The 22,103-nt window shown below is 35.1% G+C and overlaps 1 protein-coding gene across 9 annotated transcripts in view; it reads left to right on the forward strand.

Annotated features, from left to right (window-relative positions):
- The window catches only part of ATP2B2 (ATPase plasma membrane Ca2+ transporting 2), a 451,559-nt gene extending 440,886 nt beyond the window's left edge, over window positions 1–10,673 (forward strand). For 7 of the 9 annotated variants that reach the window (XM_075096585.1, XM_075096583.1, XM_075096581.1 and 4 more), the window contains one exon: window positions 10,258–10,673. In XM_075096585.1, coding sequence (XP_074952686.1) covers window positions 10,258–10,569 — 312 coding nt within the window. In that variant the 3' untranslated portion in view covers window positions 10,570–10,673. The remainder of the gene's footprint in view (window positions 1–10,257) is intronic. The other 2 variants (XM_075096588.1, XM_075096589.1) reach the window with 1 other exon arrangement.
- The last annotated feature ends 11,430 nt before the right edge of the window (window positions 10,674–22,103 follow it).

Genomic DNA, 22,103 nt, shown 5'->3' on the forward strand with positions numbered 1-22,103 from the left:
AATGCAGCTTGTCAGATAAAAGATCATTCCATCTGGAAGATTGTGTGTAATATAGGTCACTCATGTCCAAGAAAGATGTACTTTAATTAGCACAGGTACAGGAAGGAAAAATGAAATAGAGAATCAGGTTAATGATGCAGGGCTGAGGGATTAAGGTTTACATGAATATTGAAATAGATTTGTTTTCTCTAAATGCACTGGGAGGTAAGCATGAAGGAATGAGGGAGCTGGACAAGTTAAAGGACGGTGTTGAAACAACAAAATAAATGTGGTAGCAAATTTCTTTTTAGAAGAAGCAGGTTTTAAACACTGAAATCTTGACACAGCTTTCTTTTAGATGCAAACAAAACATCTAGTGAAATGGTGGTGAAATCAATAAAAACTTTAAAGTGGCTAATAAGAAAGGCCTGATTGACTAACAGTAAAATTCCTGTTGCTCAGGTAGAGTCTTACAGATCTAACTTCGGGTTTATATTTTTATTTTTATGTATTCAGGACTGTAAGTTGCTATTTTGTTTTACAGCATAGCCAGCGTTAAAATATTATTTAAATATATAGAACTTAGTTTACAAGCTTGTCACTTTACAAAATAATGCAGTATATTCCTTATGCAAGTTTTAGTGAAAAGTTGGCCAGACAGACAAGACTGCGTTCTTGTCTGTCTGGCCAACAGAGAGAGGGAAGGCAGACAAAGACAAGGCAGACAAGAGAAGGAAGTAAAATTCCAGAACTCCTGGAGGAATAAAAGGCAAACCCCCTCAGTATTTGAACATCAAGTGTTTAGAAATGCATTAGAAGTTTTGTTGGATTTAAAAGGCAAAGAAGAAACTTTGCTTTTGCTAGGAACCCAAAGAACCATTCAGGTTCCAACTTTGGCAGCTGCTCCTTGGAGAGAATTTATATCTTTTCCTATCTCTTCTTGGGAAGTTTGGCCTGCTAACATTTTACTCCAACAGCACGAACTGTTTCAGGGCGGCAGCACGATCCAGAGAAGCAAAGTCACTGAGATGCATGCCACTGCTGTGCCACGGGCACTCTAAGCTGCTTCTGAGACTCAGAGCCTGTTCCCTCATTTCCATACTGAGCAGGACACAAAACACCAGACACAAACCAGCCTTTCATCCAGGCAATGATTTCCCATAATAGCATTTCTACATTTGAGCAGAAAACAGAGAGCAACTCATTCTTCTGTGGTAGATGTTTCAATAACATCCTGTAGCCAGCAGTCTGAAAGGGTAGAGTTAGTAAAATTAGAATAGGCAATTTATTTTCCCTCTCTTCTCTGCATTGCAGCAAGGCAACTAAGAATTGAATAGTCTTGCATCTTGGCAAAGGCCTTACTAAGTTGTGGGCTGAAGTTCATTAATAGAAGAAAGCATAATTTGCTACAGCCTTTGATGTCTCCTTTTATTTGGAAAAATAAAACAGGTCTACAGAGCTCATCAGTTGCAGCCACATTTACTCAGTAAAATAAAAACCATATGATTGATTTGTTAACCAACCCAGAGACAAATATCTCCATTGCAGAGGACAGTGAGAGATTGGGTCTTTTAAAGTGGTTATTCTGGACTGTTAGTATTTTGTTACTGAAATACAGTATCTGTTTAGTATCAAACCAGTATGTCCTTCCAATTATAACCCTTAGGGAAGGTTTTGATTTATCAATACAATGACATAAACCTAATACATGACAGTGAAAAAGCAAAGAAAAAAAATTTAGTTTTTATTTTTAAATTGGGTGTTTACAGTTGGCTGTTCATCTTCCAGAACCTGGGAAACCTTTCCTAATCCATATCTCATGGAAATGGGGTATGTTTTTATGAATTGGTATTTTCTGAGAAAATTTCATTTGCAAAATGTGCCTACGCCTACTTTTCAACTCCTTGCTTAAAATTATGTGGTGGGACAGGACTGACTTCTTTCCTGCTGCTTAGAATGAACTAAACCCTAAAATAGTTACCTTCTTATGGGTTGGATGAGAATAATGGGATAACTGTACCTCTGATATTGAAAACGCCTCTCTCTTCAGGAATCTTAAAAATATTGCATGTGTGGATATATTATGCGGAGTATCAAGGGAAAACCTTAAGGTTATAGCAAAGACAAAAGGGTCTAATACTTGAAAGGACCCAATATGAGATACTGTCAGGAAGGTTTGTTTACGGAGAAGTGGTGCTCAGTGTCTTGCAACAATTGGGATATTTCAGGAGTCATTTTGGGTGCCCAAAATGCAGAGGTTTTGAGATCAATACCTAATAAAAAATATAATAATCATATGATGCTCTAGAAATAAGTGAGTCTAATTTAACAGAGCATTTATGCAGGTCTTTACTAATTGTATAGTTTTTTAATATATAGTTCATTGTGACACCTCACCAATCTGAGATTTCTTCTGCAGATTTATAATAACATTTTGGAATAAAGAAAAATATTTTTTCTAGTATTTTTGGCCAGACTAATGTTTGATTCAAAGATTAATGCATGCTTAAAGAGAAATCTCCCTGTCAAATACACCCACATCTACAGTACTTTGTGAAACAGATTAGCAAGTTAATACATGAAATTTTCAGCTATTCATAAATACAGCACATTCAAGACTTTCATAGAGTTGTAGAATACTTTAATTAAGAGCAATATATACAAATTAATATTTACTATTAATATATGTTTATTTTTACTGAGTTTCTCTACTCACTCTGAAGTTGTCCTAGTTATGCTGATACTTATTAGCTGTCACAGTGTTTTTGCCAATAACAAATTACAAATTTCTGCATGTCAGCATTAATTGATAACAATGAGGTCCATATTATGAGTTTCTGATATCTTTTGAAAAATGTTGCCATTTTAAATAAACATAGTGAAAATTTCTGCAATTGAAACCTGCCATTTTATATTCTCTGATGAAAGCAGAAAATGTATTTAAATGCAAACTAAATATGCGCACATATTTAATAAGCACACGTAAGCTACAGAAAATGAAAATATTGGAAAAATAAGTCTGTGCAATATGGTGTCTGCCAAGTTCTCGGGTTTTGTCATGTCATGTGTATGAACACACAGACATAGGTACACACACAATCTTCTATCATTGGAAAACTGTTACGCTACAGAGTTAAAAGTGGTGTTAGATACCAGACTATCCCATACCAGCTTTGGTGGATATGTATTTTATATGCATTTCTTTCCATGTTTTACTTTGGGAAAACAAAATCAGATCCAGTGGGGCAATGGAGGATCTTTTTTACTTTTGAAGCTCAGAATTATCAACACAAAATGTTAGCTTGTGCTTAAACTTTAATGTTTTTGAAGCCTTTGCTACTATATTGCTTAAATAGGTAGCAGATTAGTAGATCTAACTGTACACAAATTAAACAAGTTATTCCTTATCCTAACTTGTTTATATCTGATTCTCAGACGTTGTTTATATTATCAGTAGATAACCCCTTCAAAAGAACATGGTTTCAAATCTTCCAAGGAAGACACACTTTTAGTATTCCTTTGTACTTGCTCTTCCTTCTTCCTCTCATTCTCATATATAGTTCGTAAGTGGAAGCAGCCAGAAACTGCAGGTCTCTTACAAAAATAGCTCCTTTCTTTCATAAAAGGTTATAATTAAAAAATGTTAAGTGTAGGAAACATTGGGGGAACAACAAACAAACAAAACCAAACCCCATGAAAAGGCAACCTCCCAGATCATGACTCTGCTGTAGTTTCTGTATTTGAAAGTTCCTTTTAATTTGATTTGTTGAGGACTGTGATTTCTGCCTGAGATTTCTAGAAGTGAATATTTCGTGGAATCACAACTTTTTATTATATTAACTCTAGCAACAGTGGCCTCCAACAAGCCACTTGTAAGTATGACACAGGAAAAAATACACAGTGATGACGCCAAATCTTATAGCAGCTAATTAAAATCTTACCAAACAATCACAAAATATTCTCAGAAGTATTTGTCCATCACACAGATCTCTGAAGGTTTTTTAGAGGTTGTTTTTTTTTTGGTTGGTTGGTTTTTAAAAAGTGTTTTTGAACAAAAGAAAAACATAGCACCATTAAGGCTGTATTTTTGTTCTGGTTCACAGTTTGGAGAGAGCTACAAACTTCAAAAGCAGAGCTAATTTTTATTGAAAGACAACTTCTTTTCATTCTCCCTTTGATTAAAAAATAGGTGAAATTTATCAGACTTGCCAAGAAACTGTCATTTATAGGTAGCTTTTCACAAGCAGCATTTGCCTTGGAGTGGCACAAGGGCATAAGCATCTGCAAACTGTCTCAAACTAACGTAAGATATTAAGCAAGCTTAATTCTAGTGCATACTACAGTTCATTTACTAATAGATAATTTTAAAGAGAGAGCTTAGTTTAGATATTTGTAATCTGTCGTGTATGAAAATCAGGTTCTTTGATATCAAGAAAAATAAATTACTGTTCCAGCAGCTTTTGCTTTTCTGTATTTTTTATGTATTTAGTTTCCTATAAATGTAATCATCCTTCAGCTGGGCAGACTATAACTAAAACATAAGATAAAATCTGAAGTTTCAATCAAATTTTCTCATTAAGAAAAAGGGGAACAACTTACTTAAAAAAAATTTGTTTTAATAAATGTTAAGGCAAAGATAACTGTCCAGTATTGATCTATATTCAGATCACAGACAAAGTCAAGTGGCCATACCAGCCTTAGTGAAAATGTCAGTTGCTTTCTGTGACAACATGGTATAACTATCACAGGAGGAAATGGAACAAGCAGAACTTAAACAAAGTCCACATCTAAAATAATGTTTATAAAAGTTGCACCATTTGGGAACATCATTAAACTAGAGACAGAGAGACCATGCTAAAGCTTAGAAGTTCCCAATGGTTATAACCAGGATTTCACAATCCTGCTGGGATATGCAAGATCAAAATCAACTTCTGTATATCTTCCCTGTAGGGAAACTAACTAGGTTTAAAATCTAAATATAAAACCAAGTCCTCAACTGGAGATACAGCGTGGCAAGAAGGTTTAGACTCCTAACGCAGAAACACATTCTTTCAAAAGGTTGCATACTATATTTAAACTTTGCCAAATCTGATATGAAGATGTTAGGCTCCATAATTTTGCATCAGTCCTATAATAAAGGAGATATACTACAGAAGTGGGAGCCCTGCATATGGTACTGATCTTGTGCTCTAAAATTCAGTGGAATAATAGTCATGTGAACCTTCTGTGAAACGATAATCAGGCCTGAGGATTTCACAGAATATGTAGGTATTCTGCTTTCCTCTTGCTGCACATGGTTTGACTTTTCAGCAGCACTTACTGGATTTACTGCATATTTATGTAAAAATAGAGTAGGACAGATAATGTTATGCATCTGTTTCACTCATTAAAGCAGAAACCTAGAAATTGTCATTTTCCTAAAATTAATTGGTTTTATTTTATCTTTGAATTTGCTCAACTTCTGCATCACACAATCCAGAACATACTAGCCACAACATTTACAGAAGACTCCAATACATACAGTATCTCCTCCTGTGGATACCTAATCTGATTTTACTCACCTAAAATTGGGAGGATTGAAAAATAAACAAAAATACACTGAAGATACGTCTTCTATTTCAAAGCTTTACATATGCAATAGTACTTGATCAAACTCATTTACCTTTATATAGCTATAGTCTTGATATAGAGTAGTATCAGTTACATATAAGAGTTGGCATCTCTTTGCAAAATTGACCTCTTGTTTACAATTTTATACTAATCACCTTACTGATCTTTCAGTATTGAATTTATTTGCTTTTGCAGTGCCCTACTCTCTACTGTCTGAATATTAAATGTGTTTGTTTTCCCAGAGGGCTAGAGAACATTGGACAAAAGGGTTCAGCAGGAGAGAGTGAAATAAAAAGAGGTTGTGAGTCTTTAACCTTGAGCCTGAAATGAATGTGAACCAAACTCAAGACACTTGGCTTATATAAAGCCAGGTAAACATTCGAGTATAAGCCCACACACTACCAACCATAATATATCTGTTGATGCTTAACAGGCCTCGTCTATTTTGCCTAGATTGTTGTATTTAGGAGTGAGATTCTGAACTTCATCTTTTTCTTCTGATGGAAAAAATTCATAGTATCTAAAATTCTATTTCTTTTATTTTTCTTGCCTGATGCAGTATAATTAACTTTCAAGGTGGGATGCAACTGAAGAGTTTTTCTGTTACAGCTACAGAGAAGAAAGAAGTGGAAACTTATAGTAATGTCAAAAAATGTCCTGAAGTGTTGTCCCCACAGTCTTTTGTTTAAAAGCAGTTCATTTTTTTTCCTGTTGTCTCCATTACTGTGAGAAAAGGGAGCTGTATCGCACTGTTTGTCTTCCCTTGGCTTTGTCAGTATCATAAAGATAAATCATTACATGAACTCTACATAGTTCATAGTAAACCAACACTTTCTAGGTTCTATCCATCATGGTTATGTCCCTGCTTTTACATGCTGTACAACCATAACCACATTATACGAAGTTCTTCTGCTTTATTTTATCTTCAAAAAAGTAATCTGCGCTTTGTTTCAGCAGAGCCCCTAAACATTTTCACACCAGATGTTACTTCAGATCTTGAACTTAAGCATGTATTAAAAGAATTTGTTGCTGTTGGGCCATGTAACTCTGGGTAAATAATATTTTTTCAGTTCTTAGCTTAAATAGGGTAGTATTATTATATAGAAATTAAAATGCCACCTTTGTATCCAACAAAACCTCTACCTTTGTTTCCACTAACATAATGAAAGAAGGAAGTTTTGTTCCTGTAAGCAATAATTTTATACATTGGGGACACACTATGAACAAGATTTTAAACTATATTGTAATGCAGAAATTCTGTCACTGAATGAGGTGTGACTCTCAAAAAAAAGTTTTCTTCTAGATGCCAAACTAAATATCCAGAATTTAAAATTGGGGAGGGAGTTTCTCCTTAAGTGAAAAATTAATGAGAAACATGAACAGCTCTGAAACTGTAAAGACATTTTAAGAGAAGGAGGTAGTTTTCTACATCTCCTTAGTGAAGAAAACTTATTAGAAAGCTAACTTTAAGTACTCTCAGCTTTAGGGATTTGCCTAAGTATGGCCCTTACACTACCATTGCATTCAGAAGATTAACTACTTTAGATATTAGCAGATCCGAACTAGTCCTAAGCTAATATTTCCAGTAAAAATCACTATGAACAAGTAGAAGTTATTCTGGTAACATCTAAATGTTCCTGCAAGACTCAGAATCTGTGCCAACACCTTGCCACAGATCTTCACACGAAGTGATGACTGCTGGCTGATTCTACATTCTGCAATTACATCTTCAGATTGTTGTGTAATCACATCTAAGCAAAAGATTTAGTGTAGTGTTTTCTTTCAGTGGATCATTAGTTCAAGCAGTCACTGCAGAGTACCAAATTCAGGTCATGGCAGGCAGGTTTTCATAACTGGCTTTCAGATACAACCTAAATCTATAGTTCTTCCTCAGCTGTGTAAGATGTTAGTCAACTAGTTGACTGACTAAAAGCTTGGTATTAAATGCAAATTAGATGCCAAATTTTGCTATTAAATGCAATATAGATGCTTTCTCTGCTATGGAACTTGGAGCCTCATAAATTGAAGTCAGTTCCTTCCTTGCTAACCCGTAGAGACTTAAATACAGTTTGTGTGACTTGCAGAAAAGCTTTACTTTCATGGGATTTTGCTGGATCTATTCAAACGTAATATGAAATTGCAAAACTTTTTATTTAAGTAAAAATTTACTTTACCTTTATTAAAAAGAATCCAGCTTGTAAATAGAGCCTAAATCTATGCAGTAAGAAATGGCTGTATTCAAGAGAATGAAATTATTTTGTTAGTTGATAAGATATAGCAAAGAGCTGTAACTGAATGACTGTTATTTTTATTTAGATAGCAGAAATAATAGGTAGCTTTGCAGGAAATGTCATCATATGAGCCCATACTATAAAGTAAGCATGATACAAAAAGTTTTCTGAGTTAAAATAGGACAATATCATAATCTATTTTAAAGATTGTCCTGATAAAACATACTATTTTTTCATTGTTTAGACTAATCAATTTGAACTTTAAAATACAAGATAGGAAGGCATAAATAATGAGGAAATTAGTGTCACTTATTCTCCATGAGTTCAAATCCTATCTTTAGTAATGCAAATAAATCTCTTATCCCGGTCTGTTTGTTCACTATACAGAACCATCACAATTCAAAGATGCAGTTCTTATAAAACCCTGGTTTATGATTCCAGGTGCCTGTCAAAGAAGTATTATGTACACTATATGATTGTATTGTGTAAAATTTATTCTTATCTTCCTCATCCTGTACCTCTCCCAACCTCCTAAAATCATCTTCTAGTATCCCAAGATCTGGAGAAGCCATTCTGTACCACTCCAATCCTCTTGAGCATAAACAGTCACAGGACCTACTTTTTGTACTGTGTTCTGCTGTTGCCAATTGTATGTTTAAAGAGAAGGGAGAGTGTTTGAACTGACCAAAGGCCATGTATCTGAAGACGGCATGACTTGCTATTAGGATTTTTGAAAGATGATTAATATCCAAATTTAGAAAATAGAAACAAGGACAAAGGGCAAAGAGATCAAAATACAAGTCAGCCTCATTTTCAAATTTGCTGGAATCCTGTACAACTTGGAGAACTCCAGCCACAGGATCAGCTGTAACACTGTGACTCCATGCCATTACTAAAATGCAGTGTGCCAAATGAAGGAGGAATTAAAGCCTTACAAATTAGTGGTGTATTAGGCCAACCAATAATGTGCAGCATGTTTACATGTAAACAGATACACATGCCAACCACCAAACCATTTCACAATGCCTGCTTGCACCTTTTCTGCCTCTGCCTGTGTTTTGGTCGCCCCTTTAAGAAATGCTAAAGATTCGCTCATGGACTACATGGAAGTAGAAGGATAGAACTCATACTTAGTCATAAAACATTTGCCAACAGATCACGTTTTGCCATTCTGTTTTTTCCTCTCCGGCCCACCCCCCCCTTCCAAAACGTTATGTTTTTTTCAGCAGTAAACCAGCACAAACCTTCACTTCTTTTCAGAATTGGTAGGTCACTGGTATATAGACAGCATCCCTCCCTTTGCCCACTCACAGAGGGCTTACTGTCCACAATCTGCAATGCTCCTCACTCTGTTCTTCTCATTTCCTACTGGGAAAGCAATTTACACTGTCCCTGACAGTCTAATGGGCTGGGTCTTTAATTTATTTTCACCTATGTTCTTAGTGTCAGGTGGTTAATGGCATTAGATTGACCCTGGCATAAGTCACCTGACCTAGTTTAAAGACTGCACATATGGCATAAATTGTGTCGCTTTCCGAATTTAACTTTACGGTTTTAGAACTGAGACACAGAAAATGAAAAAGCTTGCTGTTTAACAATGTAATTCAATTCAACCCAACAATCAATATGTTATTTTATTACATGTTTTATATACATTAAAAAGTTAAATGGCTAGAACAGTGGGTCTATACTCGAGTGTTTACCTCACATATGCATGAAGGAAAAATAAAAGTTGGTTCAACAATACTATGTTCACATTATCCAGGCTTCCAAGTGTAGTTGTTGTGTGCAACTTATCTCTGTTCATGTGGTAACTGTGATTTTTTTTTCCTTCCCCTGTGGTAGCACGATTATGCTTAGTACTTTGTCTGCTTGGCTTTTTGTGCTTTTGGCTGCATTCATTTAGATTTTGCTTTAAAACATTGATATTAGTTATAGTTTTTACATTTGGCTCCTGTGTCTCATACCTACCATCCAAACATGTCTGTGTTCTGTGCTTTTCTGTTTGTGAAGTGTGATATGTTATGTGTAATGGTTTTTTAACAATACAAAAGAGACTTTTTTAAATTAAAAAAGCCTTCCTACTTACTCACTGCAAAACTATCAACATGCATGGTTTTACATTTGCATTACAATTAACATGGCTTGTCTTTTACTAGGGATGTACCACACGAGTGGAAGTCCGCTTTCTTTAACCAGTACTTCCCATCAGTTCTTTGATGGCTTTAAACTTGATTTATTTTAATATTGCAGTTGATACAGCTATTCAAAATGCACATAACTGAGCCACTCGTTTATGCATATAACATCCAGAGACTATGGACTTCAGCTGCCTGCACTGCCCTAACCATATGCTACATTTTTCACAAAGTATCCTCTAACAGTGTTGCCCTTTGAAGGTGCTACTTCTGACACCTCTTTCCTTTTCTCCCCCCAGATCCGCGTCGTGAAGGCATTCCGTAGCTCTCTCTACGAAGGTTTGGAAAAACCAGAATCTAGAACCTCTATTCACAACTTTATGACTCATCCTGAATTTAGGATAGAAGATTCCCAGCCCCACATCCCACTCATTGATGACACAGACCTAGAAGAAGACCCTGCTCTTAAGAAAAACTCAAGTCCACCGTCTTCACTGAACAAGAACAACAGTGCTATCGACAGTGGGATAAATCTTACAACTGATACAAGTAAATCAGCTACCTCTTCTAGTCCAGGAAGCCCAATACATAGCCTGGAGACATCACTTTAGCTGAAAGGGTCACTGCAAAAAAAAATTAAGATAAAATAAAATTAAAAAAAAAAAAACACAGCAACCGAAATATATAGATATATATATTAAAAACAAAAACATTGCTGGCTGAAAAGCTGTTTGAACTCTTATTCACTCTGAGTCAAGTGAATGAATTGTTGATCACAATGGTTTTGGGGAAAGAATGAATGGCTGATTTACATACCCCTTGTTCCCTTTCAGAAAAACAAAAAAAATCCTCCTGCATGAATGTACTGTACTCTTCTGGCCCTTCTTTCTCCCTTTTTGTTTCTTTTTATTTACTTTTTTTTTTCCTCCTTAAGCAGGAACTGCAGAGGACTTCTTTCTGAGGCTATTTATCCAATTCACTGGTCTGTGAGTTTTTTGAAATGCTTGTGTGGCATGGACTCAATTGTATAGATTAATTTAAATAACTTTTTTCAAGTTGCAAAGCTTAACTTGCACAGTAGATTTGCACCAGTTGGACAGAGGAACTTAAACATTTATGAGACTATATATAGAGATATATACATATAAGTATATAAATAATTAATTATATATATGTATATACCTATATATATAGTTATATATATATATAAAGTTTCTTTGTTGGCATGTTGCCTTGTTTCTGCTCAAATTGCTCTGACTATTTTAACTTATTTATGTCCTAAAAAAGAATGTAATTTGTTTACAAACCTGTAGATAATATCCTTAACTATTTGTAGGGTTAAGACAGCACTTCCTGCCGAAGTAGTATAAAAATGGCTCAGCTCAGCTCATTGAAAACGTCTGTAGTATCGCACCCTGAATATTTTATTACAACCATGTTCTGATTTCTGCCTGATTTTTTTTTTGTTAAATAATGTTGATACTGCTAGTAGATAGCAAAAGAAGCCAAAATATAACACATTGGATGTAGCATTGTGATCCTATATACAGGGAGGTAAAACAGGCTTCCTTTGTTTCAAATAAAAATCAAAATGATCAGGTTCTCCTTTTTTTTTTTTCCCTCTGATAATCTGCTTGAATTTGTTTTGGTGCAGCATACAATAATGGAGGCTATTTCATTCTTTAAACATATGGCAATGGCTTCCAAAAATATTTTTAGAGAGATACTGTATGAAACTGAGTTGAGTTTATAAAAATAATTTAAAATAACTTATATTTGGTTTGTCTATATGGAGATAAAAGTAATGTTAAAATATTGTGATATATTGTGTTAGTCCTTTTCAGTTAGCAATTTAGGCATTTATTTCCTTATTACTTGCAAAGTATGGGCTGTTGGCATTTTGGATGAAAATCACTCTAGGTTGTTGCTTTGATTTTTTTTTTAAACAAAAATGTAATTTCTGCACTATTAGGTCTGAACGAAGCTTTATTAATTGTATTTTGAGATGTGCTTTGTGTGATTTTTTTTTAACCAAGCTTGTCTTCCTGTAGTCATAACATATACTGTAACACAGTAATACATCATTTTACCTTGAGCTTTCTACGAAGAAAGCTATTTTGAAGACCTGCAGTATGGAGGGTGAAAAATATTTTTCAAGATGGTAACAGCCCTGATAACTTAAAATATATGAGCTTATGTAATTGCTATGTCAACCACTTGAATACTAAGCACTTTGTGGATCACGATTTTTCATAAATAATTTTTGTATTTAATATAAAGTTTGCTTGGAGACTTTTCAGCATATAATCTTTTCCATAATTGTACAGTGCAAAAGACATTTTGAATTACACAATTAATTATGCCAGATGTGTTGAAAAACACTCTCAAACTATCTTGATAAATTGATCTGTTAAGGTATTATTGGTTGTCTTAAAGTTGGCTCATAGAGTGGTGCATCTCTGCAGTCACAAGAACTAAACCAAGCCAGAACTCTCCAAAACAAGATTAGACTCATGGCCAAACTGCAGACTGAACTAAAATGTTTTCAGGGTGCATCAAGACTATTCAGCCAGGTAAAGCTCTAATGAGCTTGAATTGCCAGCTTCCAGACTTTTGTGTAGAAGCTTGAATGTTTTTGGCTCAAACTCTTAGTTCACTATCTGATCCAAACTTTTCACTGAACAACAGAACAGGTCTTTGAAGGCATTACAACTCTCTTTTCAACAGATAGTGTGACCCATTTCTTAACAGTAAAAATCTAGCATGAAAACAAAATTATTTTAGCTAACTCCTAGCGACAAAGTGATTGAAACTCAGTCAGGATTGTTCTTCACTTTGTAAATATGGTGATTAACCTTTGTATAACATGTATCGGGTTTCTATGGCCTATCTGGGATATCATATTCAGAAGAAATATGTTGTCTATTTACAGGGAAGCCTCTAGCTTTGGACTTGAACATCTACAGAAGCTATTAATACTGGAAAAAAATTATTTTCAACATCTTAACACTGACTGCCTTTACTTTCAAAGATTCTTAATATTTTTTTCTTGGTTTCTCTTTTTTTATTATTATTTTCCTGTAGGAGTACCCTGCCCTAAGGTACCATTTGCAGACTTGAAAACTGTTAAGAAAATGAACACTGCATTCTGTGTATATATAGTAAAACATATATAAACTGAGATGCATAGAAAACTGGGGCTTTTGTGAGCAGAGACTGTTTTATGTATATGATGATAGACTTTTTTTTTTTTAAGCAGAATAGCTATGACCTTTCAACTACAAGTCATGCATCACAATTCCTTTCTTTTATTGCTTCACCTCTCTGTGATGGGAACAATGGATCAAAAACCAAAATGATCAGTTTGTTAAAATTCCCTGCAATATATAAATGCTCGCTCTCTACGTACTGTACTTAGCAGCATGAGATTTGTGGACAACAATACAGTGGTACATTGGCAATTCCATCCCACTAGGGGTTATTAATATATGTTCATTCATCTGTTTTTATGAATTTTTTTATCTAGACAATAATTGTAAATAAAGAACTTAATCTGTCTGTTCATTTAATACTATGCAAAAGGTTATGCTTTCTATTGTTATTCTTATTCCTACAGTGTGATGCTGGAATGTTTGTGGTTTCAAAAAAAAAAAGACAAAAGTAAGTAAAATATGTGATGTAAATTATTTTATAGTTTGAAAGAAAATTATAAAGTTTTACTCTTGCTGCTTTCTGTCTAATAGATCTCTCTTGGCAGGAGCACAAGTGGAAAATTTAAAGAAATAAATTCACAAAGCAGCATGAACAATAATGGTCTGAACGTAACAGCTTTCTTTATTTTCACCTGAAGTCATTAGGTATAGCTCTGGATTCCCACTGGGATATTTTAATGTAAAGGTGTACATAAATCTTCTGGACTGGCAGTAAGAAGCCTGCTCACCAGTCAGTGGTTACACTTTCATTACACCCAGGCAACAAGTCAGCCTAGAGTGCTTTTAATTCCTGGCTGTGGGTCAGTGTAATGCCTAGAAAGGTAACTTGGTCCATGCTGTGGTGGGAATGGCTGATGTGAATGCTGCAATGAAGTAAGCTGAACTTACTAGGCACAGAATAAGCAAAATGGATGAAGCCCCTGTGAATTTGCATAAGAAACAATTAGTTTAATTTTGGTCTTAAGACTAACAAACATCGAAGTCTGTTTTCCTATCGCTTTGGCACATGTGACGAATCCCTCCCTTTACGTGTATTTTTTCATCTCTTTCCTCTTCTGTCATGATCAGAAAAATCATTTTTGAAACTTTCTAGAACTGGGGAGTTCAGGCCAGGCATCGTGTCCTACCACTTAAGACCTTAAAAACTGTGCATATGCAGCAGCAGGGAAAAAATGAGGGAACTTCCATTCTGGTGCTCAGTCCCACAGCCCAGAACTTCCTTCTTTTTTTTTCAGCTTAGACTAATGCAGTTGTTCCATAAACTGCAATAGAACCTGTGCTCATGCAGAATTATTGCACTAGCAACAGCAAGGTTTAGAAGTTAGCCAGGCATATGGGTTGAACTACTCACACAAGGTGTGAGGTGAGTAACTGTCATATAATCGCAATTTTAAAGGTAAAATGCTTCAAATTATGAATTTATCTGTCCTCTTACCTAGATTTCAAGCTTTTACCCACAAATTCTGTATGACAAGAAATACTTGATAGCAGCCAGAACTACAATGAAATAGTACTACACTGGGAGAAAAGTCACTAATAAATAAAAATGTATTCAACACAGTAAATTCAACAAAAACCCTACAGAAAGAAGTTGTTAAACAGCAGATTTCTGGGATTAATTATGCATTACAACTACTTTGGAATTAAACTGCTTTCTGCTTTGATTTTGTGAGGTCATTCTAGGTAACAATATAAAAATATTTTAATTCTCTGTCATTTACCTTATTCTTACACACATAACTTTATTTACAGCCTTAGTCCATGTACTTTTGACAAGACTCTGCGTCTCTGCAAAAAGTATGCATGTGTTGAGGTGTTCGTAAGAAAGAGGGCTGGGATTGTTCAGTGCATTTTAAGCACTGTGTATATGTTAAGCTTCTGTCAGCTTCAGAGATCTAATTTATAAGGTGCATCTTTTCAAGAGCGTTTCTGAAATACTTTCTTAGCACTGCATGGATGTGAGTTGTACTAGAAGAATAACAGGGATGGAATTCCCCACTACACTAACTTCCTATTCTTTGCATCAAATTGAAGATTCAGAAGGGCACATCATATTTGATATTATTAGTCCATCACAGTGGACTAAGACCGATGTCCTGATTCAAAATAAGGATGTCAGGTTTTATTCTTGCTATTCTTTTATCCATACTAAATATACTGCTAAGAAGATAACAGGGGTAGTCATGCATGCCTGGATAGAAAAATCATGTGCTGATTATGTATGCTGGTGCTACACTAGATGCCACTACATGTATTTGTCATGAGATGCTGTACTGATATGGAATGGTGGAAATAGTTCATAAATGGTGGATAGGCAAGGAGATAGGCAAGGCAAGGAGAGGCAAAAAGAGAAAAGCAGGGAGAAAGAGGAAGAAAATCCAGGTGTATATATATAGTACACTATATACTGAAATGAAATAAAATCCTAATTGCTTATTATTGGCTTGATCTAGGCACTGAGTTCTAATACAAGACATACTCAAACAGTATTCTCTATCTACCAGCCTTTTCCAGCTAAGGTCCAAATTCATGAATAGGCTGAGGTTCACAAAGTGAGGTATAGCCCTCCAGCTGGAAAACACTGATTTACAAAACCCTTGCTCAGATGTTACCCCAAAACCTCATGTCTGTCTGACCAGAAGGTTGACCGGAAGTAGATGACCTCCAGCATCCCTTTGAACTTAATTTTTTTATATTATTCTGTGATACAAAAGTAAATTACACAATTTGTGGGGTTCGTTTACTTCAGTGTAGTAGCGCACTACTCACACAGGCTGTGAGAGGACCAGGGTTCAACACTTCAAACCTCCTGTTGGTATTACAGTATTATTATAGATGCTTTTGAGGACCCACAAAAAGGTAAGCAGTAGACATTTCCTATCTATGTATGTATTCATGCAACAGTGTGAGACATCGACATAATAAAACATAATACTAAAAATTACATAATAAAACTTATTCATGGCCCAGATCAGGACTAGGGTCCACATGTAAATTGCCCTGGATTATAAAGTACAAATCCATATTTCTAATTTTATCAGTACATGAATTCTGTTTAGGTAATGCTCAGGTTTTTTCACCAACACCTTGATATAAGAGGTACTGAATAAGACAGAGAAGTAGCTGATTTTGTTTTTCTTTTTACAGTTATTAACAGGCATATTGTGATCTAACCTGATAGAAACTGAAGAGAAGTTATTAACCGATTTATTAAACAAGGCAAACTGTTGAAAAACACAAATCAAAGGAAATATTTACAGGTTTTTCTCCATACGTTGAAATAAACTTTTATTATTTGTTGCCTGGTACCAACTGAAGTGTTAAATTCCAAGTAAGGGAGTGTCCTTCTCCACTACGTCTGTCTGTGATGGATTTGTTCACTTTTCAAGCGAATTGCAAAGCACCTCCCTATACCCTTTGTGTGTGTGCATTTAAGAATCATTAGGAATTGATCTGGTTTAAGCAGTATTAGTCAATTAAATTACTTCAGTTTTTAGAAGGTAGTCTACAGTTATGAAAATTAGAAAAAGGTTTTCTAGGTTTCTTGAAAAAAATTTGTAGAACCTTTATGTCATCTGTTTAAGATGACCCTATATATACTTGTAATAGCTCCTAGTGTTTTCATCAGTTGGTTATTTCAAATTATTTAAAATTCAAGTTTTGTCAGAGGCATTTTAAATTATTTTCTAAAAAGAAGACAATCAACATCATTTGATGACAAATCACATGCTTGCTTTGCATAGATATAATTAATTATAAGTTTTAATTTGACCCTTGTTTGGAATTCTTTTATAAAAGACAAATATTGCAGGAGTTACAGAACAGAGCTAACTGTCACTGTGTACGTAAGTAGTGCTTTATGTTTGGGAAGTAACTGAATCAAAAAGAATGCTTTCTGTCACAAATGAACATGCCAAATGCCTAACACTGTTACATAGCTACCTGTGATAAACTTGGTATTCCCCCAAAAAGCATCATGCCCTTTCTTAATTGCTAGCACTAGTGTTTATGTAGTTATATGGTTGGAGCATACTACTTATCTACTTTTTTTTTTTTTTAAACTATTGCTATATCATTTCAGTTGCTTCCTATCCAGTTCCATGACTGGTCTCACCATATGATTTGGTGGGAGTTAGTGCTGGAGCAGAGAAGCAGCAGCAGGAACTGATCAGAGAATCAAGCCACAATTACTTCAGATTAAAATGGCTGTTCTGCCAATCCTACAACACAGGGAATTGACCAAATGCCTCTAGAGCTCCCCATCCCCCAAAGACAGAGAATTCAGTGCTTTTGACTGTCCTTCTGTCTTACCACTAAGGTACCAAGCCTATCATAGAGAATTATGGTTTCACAAGCGAAAATGCAGAGTTGCTAGCATCTGCTCAGTGGCTGCTGTAAAGCAAGATGATTTTCTGCCAGACACATGCTTGCATCTGACAAAATAGCATCACACTTCACATTAGCTGACATTCTTGCTGGAAGTATGAGCAAGGGTGGGGAGACTGACCTCTTTACAGAGCTGTAGGATGTACAATGTTGGCTCTGTCTGGGGAAGCCATTTCTGATTATGTATGTTCCTTTTTGTTGCAGTTTAATCTACTGTCAAGAATTAAACCCAATTCTAATTGGTTTTATTATCCTACTTTCTCCACTTGTGAGGAATTTGGATATTTTCAGTATTTTTCTATTACATTTCTGTGCTATTACCTATAAGCCTGAGGTGATGAAAATGGTCTTAGTGAAATATGCCTTTTTACTTATTTCCTTTTATTAACATTAATAGCCTCCTATATCCCATGACCTCTGGGTATAAATTGTATTTTCAGTGTGTGAGAAAACACAGAAAAAAAAACATATTGGCTGAGTATGCTGTAGGGATGATTCCAATTGCTTTCTTTTCATTTTCATATTTAAGGATAGAAGCACTACCTAATAATGACAATGCATTTTTATCTCCTCAGTGTTCCTCCCCATGTGATGCTGCCAGTACATTTTGTTCTTGAAAATTTGCAGGCTGCGCTATGGTATGCCACTGGCAGAGCATCCATATGCTAATAGTGAGCTAGTACAGCAGAGTGAAAAGCTGTCTTCCATCCAAACACCAGATGCTAAAAATAATAGCTGATACAACTCCTCTACAACTTTTAATTACCTCACATCAGAGGAATATTTTGCTGCCTAGTTATAGTCAATAACATGTTTGCTTAAGATTTACATTCTTTGTCAATGGCGAACCCCAGCAGTCTTGCCATACTTAAGTGTTCATTTGTATTCTTGAATCCTGAAATGGGACAAAACTGTAGTTACAATTTGAGATTCTTTTGTTCAATTGTTCACGTTAATGCACATGCTACATTGTACCAATCATGTCTTTGTAAAAAAATTCCAAAAGAAACTTTCTCCAGGTTCCCCAGCAGTCTGAGATTTGGTGGGGAACTTGGGTAGTTAAACTTCATGCTGAATGATCTCTCCTTATAAATCAGTTCCACAAAACATCATTCAAAAAATGTTATCAAAAAAGAAATGAGCCTAGTTTTCAAGATAGCGACTTGTCATCGAATTACCCTGGGCTCAGAAAACACCTACTTTTGATGTTAGGACTTTGCAGGCATTATCACAAAGGAGAGGAGAAGAAATCCTTCTTTTACCATGGTAGCAGCTTTAACACAATACTGTGTTTGTTCCTGAGGCTGCAAGTAAATGGCAGAATGGCAGAAAAGTCAGTATAACTGTCTCCATTTGTTCTCATTACTATGGGTCTATGAAAATGAGCTTTGAAAATGTCACATGAAGAGCGCTTTGAGACAATATCTATTAAGATGATTTTAGTAAATAGTTACAAAGTTCCTAAAATAATAGGCGTTTGCTTCAAAAAAGATATCAAAACTCTGTATGCTTTATTTGAAAATTAATTTTAAAAGAAAGGTCTCTTTCTCTCATGTTATTTCTGAGAAGTATTTTTAATAACAGCTCCATAAAGTTTATAACTTCAAAGACTGCTTGCAAGCAGTGATACTGAACTTAGAATGAAACTACTGCACTTTTCCTCCCTTACAATGCATGCAGTTTTACTATTGTTATTAAGCTTGCAAAATCGAAGAGCAAATTTTTCTTCTGGTTTAAACAATGGACTTCTCAAAAAAGTCCTGTGTTATTTCAAAGCCACTAACGCTCAAACACTGATCAAGATAATTTCAACACAGAAAAAAGGTTCATTTTCTTTAAAGACAAATGTAGCTAACACCTATTAGAAACTTTTTGAAGAGTTAAGTGGCTGAAGCGCAATTACAGGCTAAGCCAAAAGTTACAAGTGTTTGAAATCTTGTGATGAGAGGGACTGTTGGCATTTGCAAACCAATAAAAACAGCAGGTGTACAAAGGAAATCTTTTGAAGTCCTATTCTGCAGAAGTACTTTGTATCCAGAAAGTATAATGTTGTTAACAGTCATATATATCTAAGCAATTATTAAAATCAAACCTCTGAGCTATATAATTTCTACTACTATCATAGATTTATCTTATTTGCAAATGTGATGAGCATCAAAACCACCAAAAATTGAAGGTCATCTTAAATAGATGTAGTAGTTGCAGGTGTGTAAGCTACTCAAGATGAAGCATTGATGTAATAGCGAACAAGTACATAAGCAGAGGAGACTGCTTCATGGTGGATGTAGGGGAGAATAATTCTGTTGTGTGATGGTGTTATGGAACAAAATGCAGCTTGAACAGGTGTGCCCTGGCTTGCTGACAAGGTAAAGCTAGTGAGTTGAGAATGTGGTAGAGTGTACAGGATTTTATTTCTTGGAAAGGCTTCGTGGAGTAATTAATTTCTGTTCAAATACTATGTCTTTCAGGATTATTTTGACTTGCAGTATGTTATTAAGCATGTTTGGAAGAGACTAATGTAGTGTTCCTGGTGAAGTTAGTATGTGCTGTCTACTGCATCAATAAATACTCCCCCCAGCCTAATCTGGCTTTGATTTATAGTCTATTATATTTTTGCTCTTTTTGTTTGTCTCTTATTCAGCTGCTTGTCATTAGACACTTTCAGAAGGTTCCTGGTAAAATTTGGGCTTTTACGGGTTGGAATAGAGCAGCAAAGCTGCAATCTATAGTCCAGATCCATAAAAATTATTTAATTTATTTGGAATATGATTTCATTTGTTGTCATTGCTTCTTACGTCTGTTCTAATGTATTGTGTTTTGAAATTGCAATTGGAGACCTGTAATTTAAGTAATTTCCATAAACCATGAAAAATTATGGTGTTCCCCACTTTAATACATTGTTCGCTATCTTTAAATATCTCATAGTTCCAATTACTCTATTTTACATTTTAACTGATGGACAGCAGACATCTTTTACTTATTTCAAAGGCCATCTCCTCTGCTGTGAGTTTACTCAAGCTTAAGGTTTGTCATGAGTACTATCAGTGTCTATCAGTGCTTTTTGTATGTTGCTTGATAGACAGAAGGCCAATTAAGGATGCAGCAGAACTATGGACTTGTACTTTAATTTTGTAGTTCTTTGCTTTTTAGGATATCTTCACTGATATGGAAGTACAGAGTATCTCAGTGTGAGAAGCCATGTTCTGTGAACAATCTTTGATTATAAGCAAGGTATAAATCATCGTGTGTAATATATTGCTGTCTAAATAGGAACGCAGAATTAAGATAGGAATTACCTACACTGGAAATCAATCAGATTTTAAAGATACTTCTGATACATCTTAAAATTTATTGAAAAACTAAACCTCATCACGCTTACTGCTCATTCTTGTGCTTAATCTGGCTATCTCGGTAAATAACAATGCAAGCACTAGTGTGTTTAGTATTGATGTTAAATATTTTAAAATCTATTCATGCAGAGAAAGGACACTAATGTATTGTTTTAGGTTTAAGAGAGAATTTTTGGGGGTGGTTTTTTCAGAACCTCCATAGTGGATCTCTATTTCCATTTCCAGTGATGATTTTAAATTTCAATCTATCAAGTATATTCTATTTCTTGGAGTGACTTCTGAGTTAGGTTTTTCAACCTATTCTTCAGATTATAATGCTGAAATTAAGAAAGCATGCAAATCATTTTTATGTCCTTCTTGTGGCATTAAAGGCTGAGGTAACACTATAGCAATGCAGTGAAATGTTGCCACAAGACTAATATGTCTTGATTTCAGACATAGGGAAATGACAGGACAGGTTTTTGAATAAAAAATAGCTAATTTCCAGTCAGAGTACACAGACATGCTTTTTTGATACGGAAAGCAAAAAAAGCAGTCTTACATTTCCAAAAACTATGATGATCTGTTCTTATCCCTACAATCTGTGACAAACCCTCCGATGTTTATGATTGAAAAATCTGACTGTACGTGTACAGTGTCATGCAAAGGATTGTAAACCTGTCAGATTTGTACAATATCCATTAACCTTCATAATGCATCTATACAGAAAAACGGTTGCCACAGAGGGATGACAGAAGGGACACTGAACAGAATATGAATTAGAACAGGATCTTTTAGAAACTTGTTCTATCAAGATTTGTATTGCTTTACTTTCTAATGTTATAGAAAGGCTGTGCTTCATTTTTGAGAGTGACAAGAGAAAAACATTATGCTACATTGCAAGAACAATGCCTGAGTGATACAATTTTAAAAATCGTAAGCTGCTTTTTTTAAAGTGTTCCACAGTATAACACAGCCCAAATGCTCCAGGATTTAGGGACTATGGTAACGCATGTGATAATAACTGTAATGATTCCCCATGCTCAGTTTTCATGATGCAGATGCAATCCTCTGATCTGGCACCAATGTGGGGAGAGGGCATTCTCCCTGATGCTAATGGTCCATGCTATAAGAAATATGCTCTTTCAAATTGAGTTGAAAATACAGCTCATACAATCCAGATTTGAAGAACATGTTATGAATAACAGTAGAGGGCAA

Source organism: Phalacrocorax aristotelis, chromosome 6 (assembly GCF_949628215.1).
Source record: "Phalacrocorax aristotelis chromosome 6, bGulAri2.1, whole genome shotgun sequence".
NCBI classification, from domain to species: domain Eukaryota; kingdom Metazoa; phylum Chordata; class Aves; order Suliformes; family Phalacrocoracidae; genus Phalacrocorax; species Phalacrocorax aristotelis.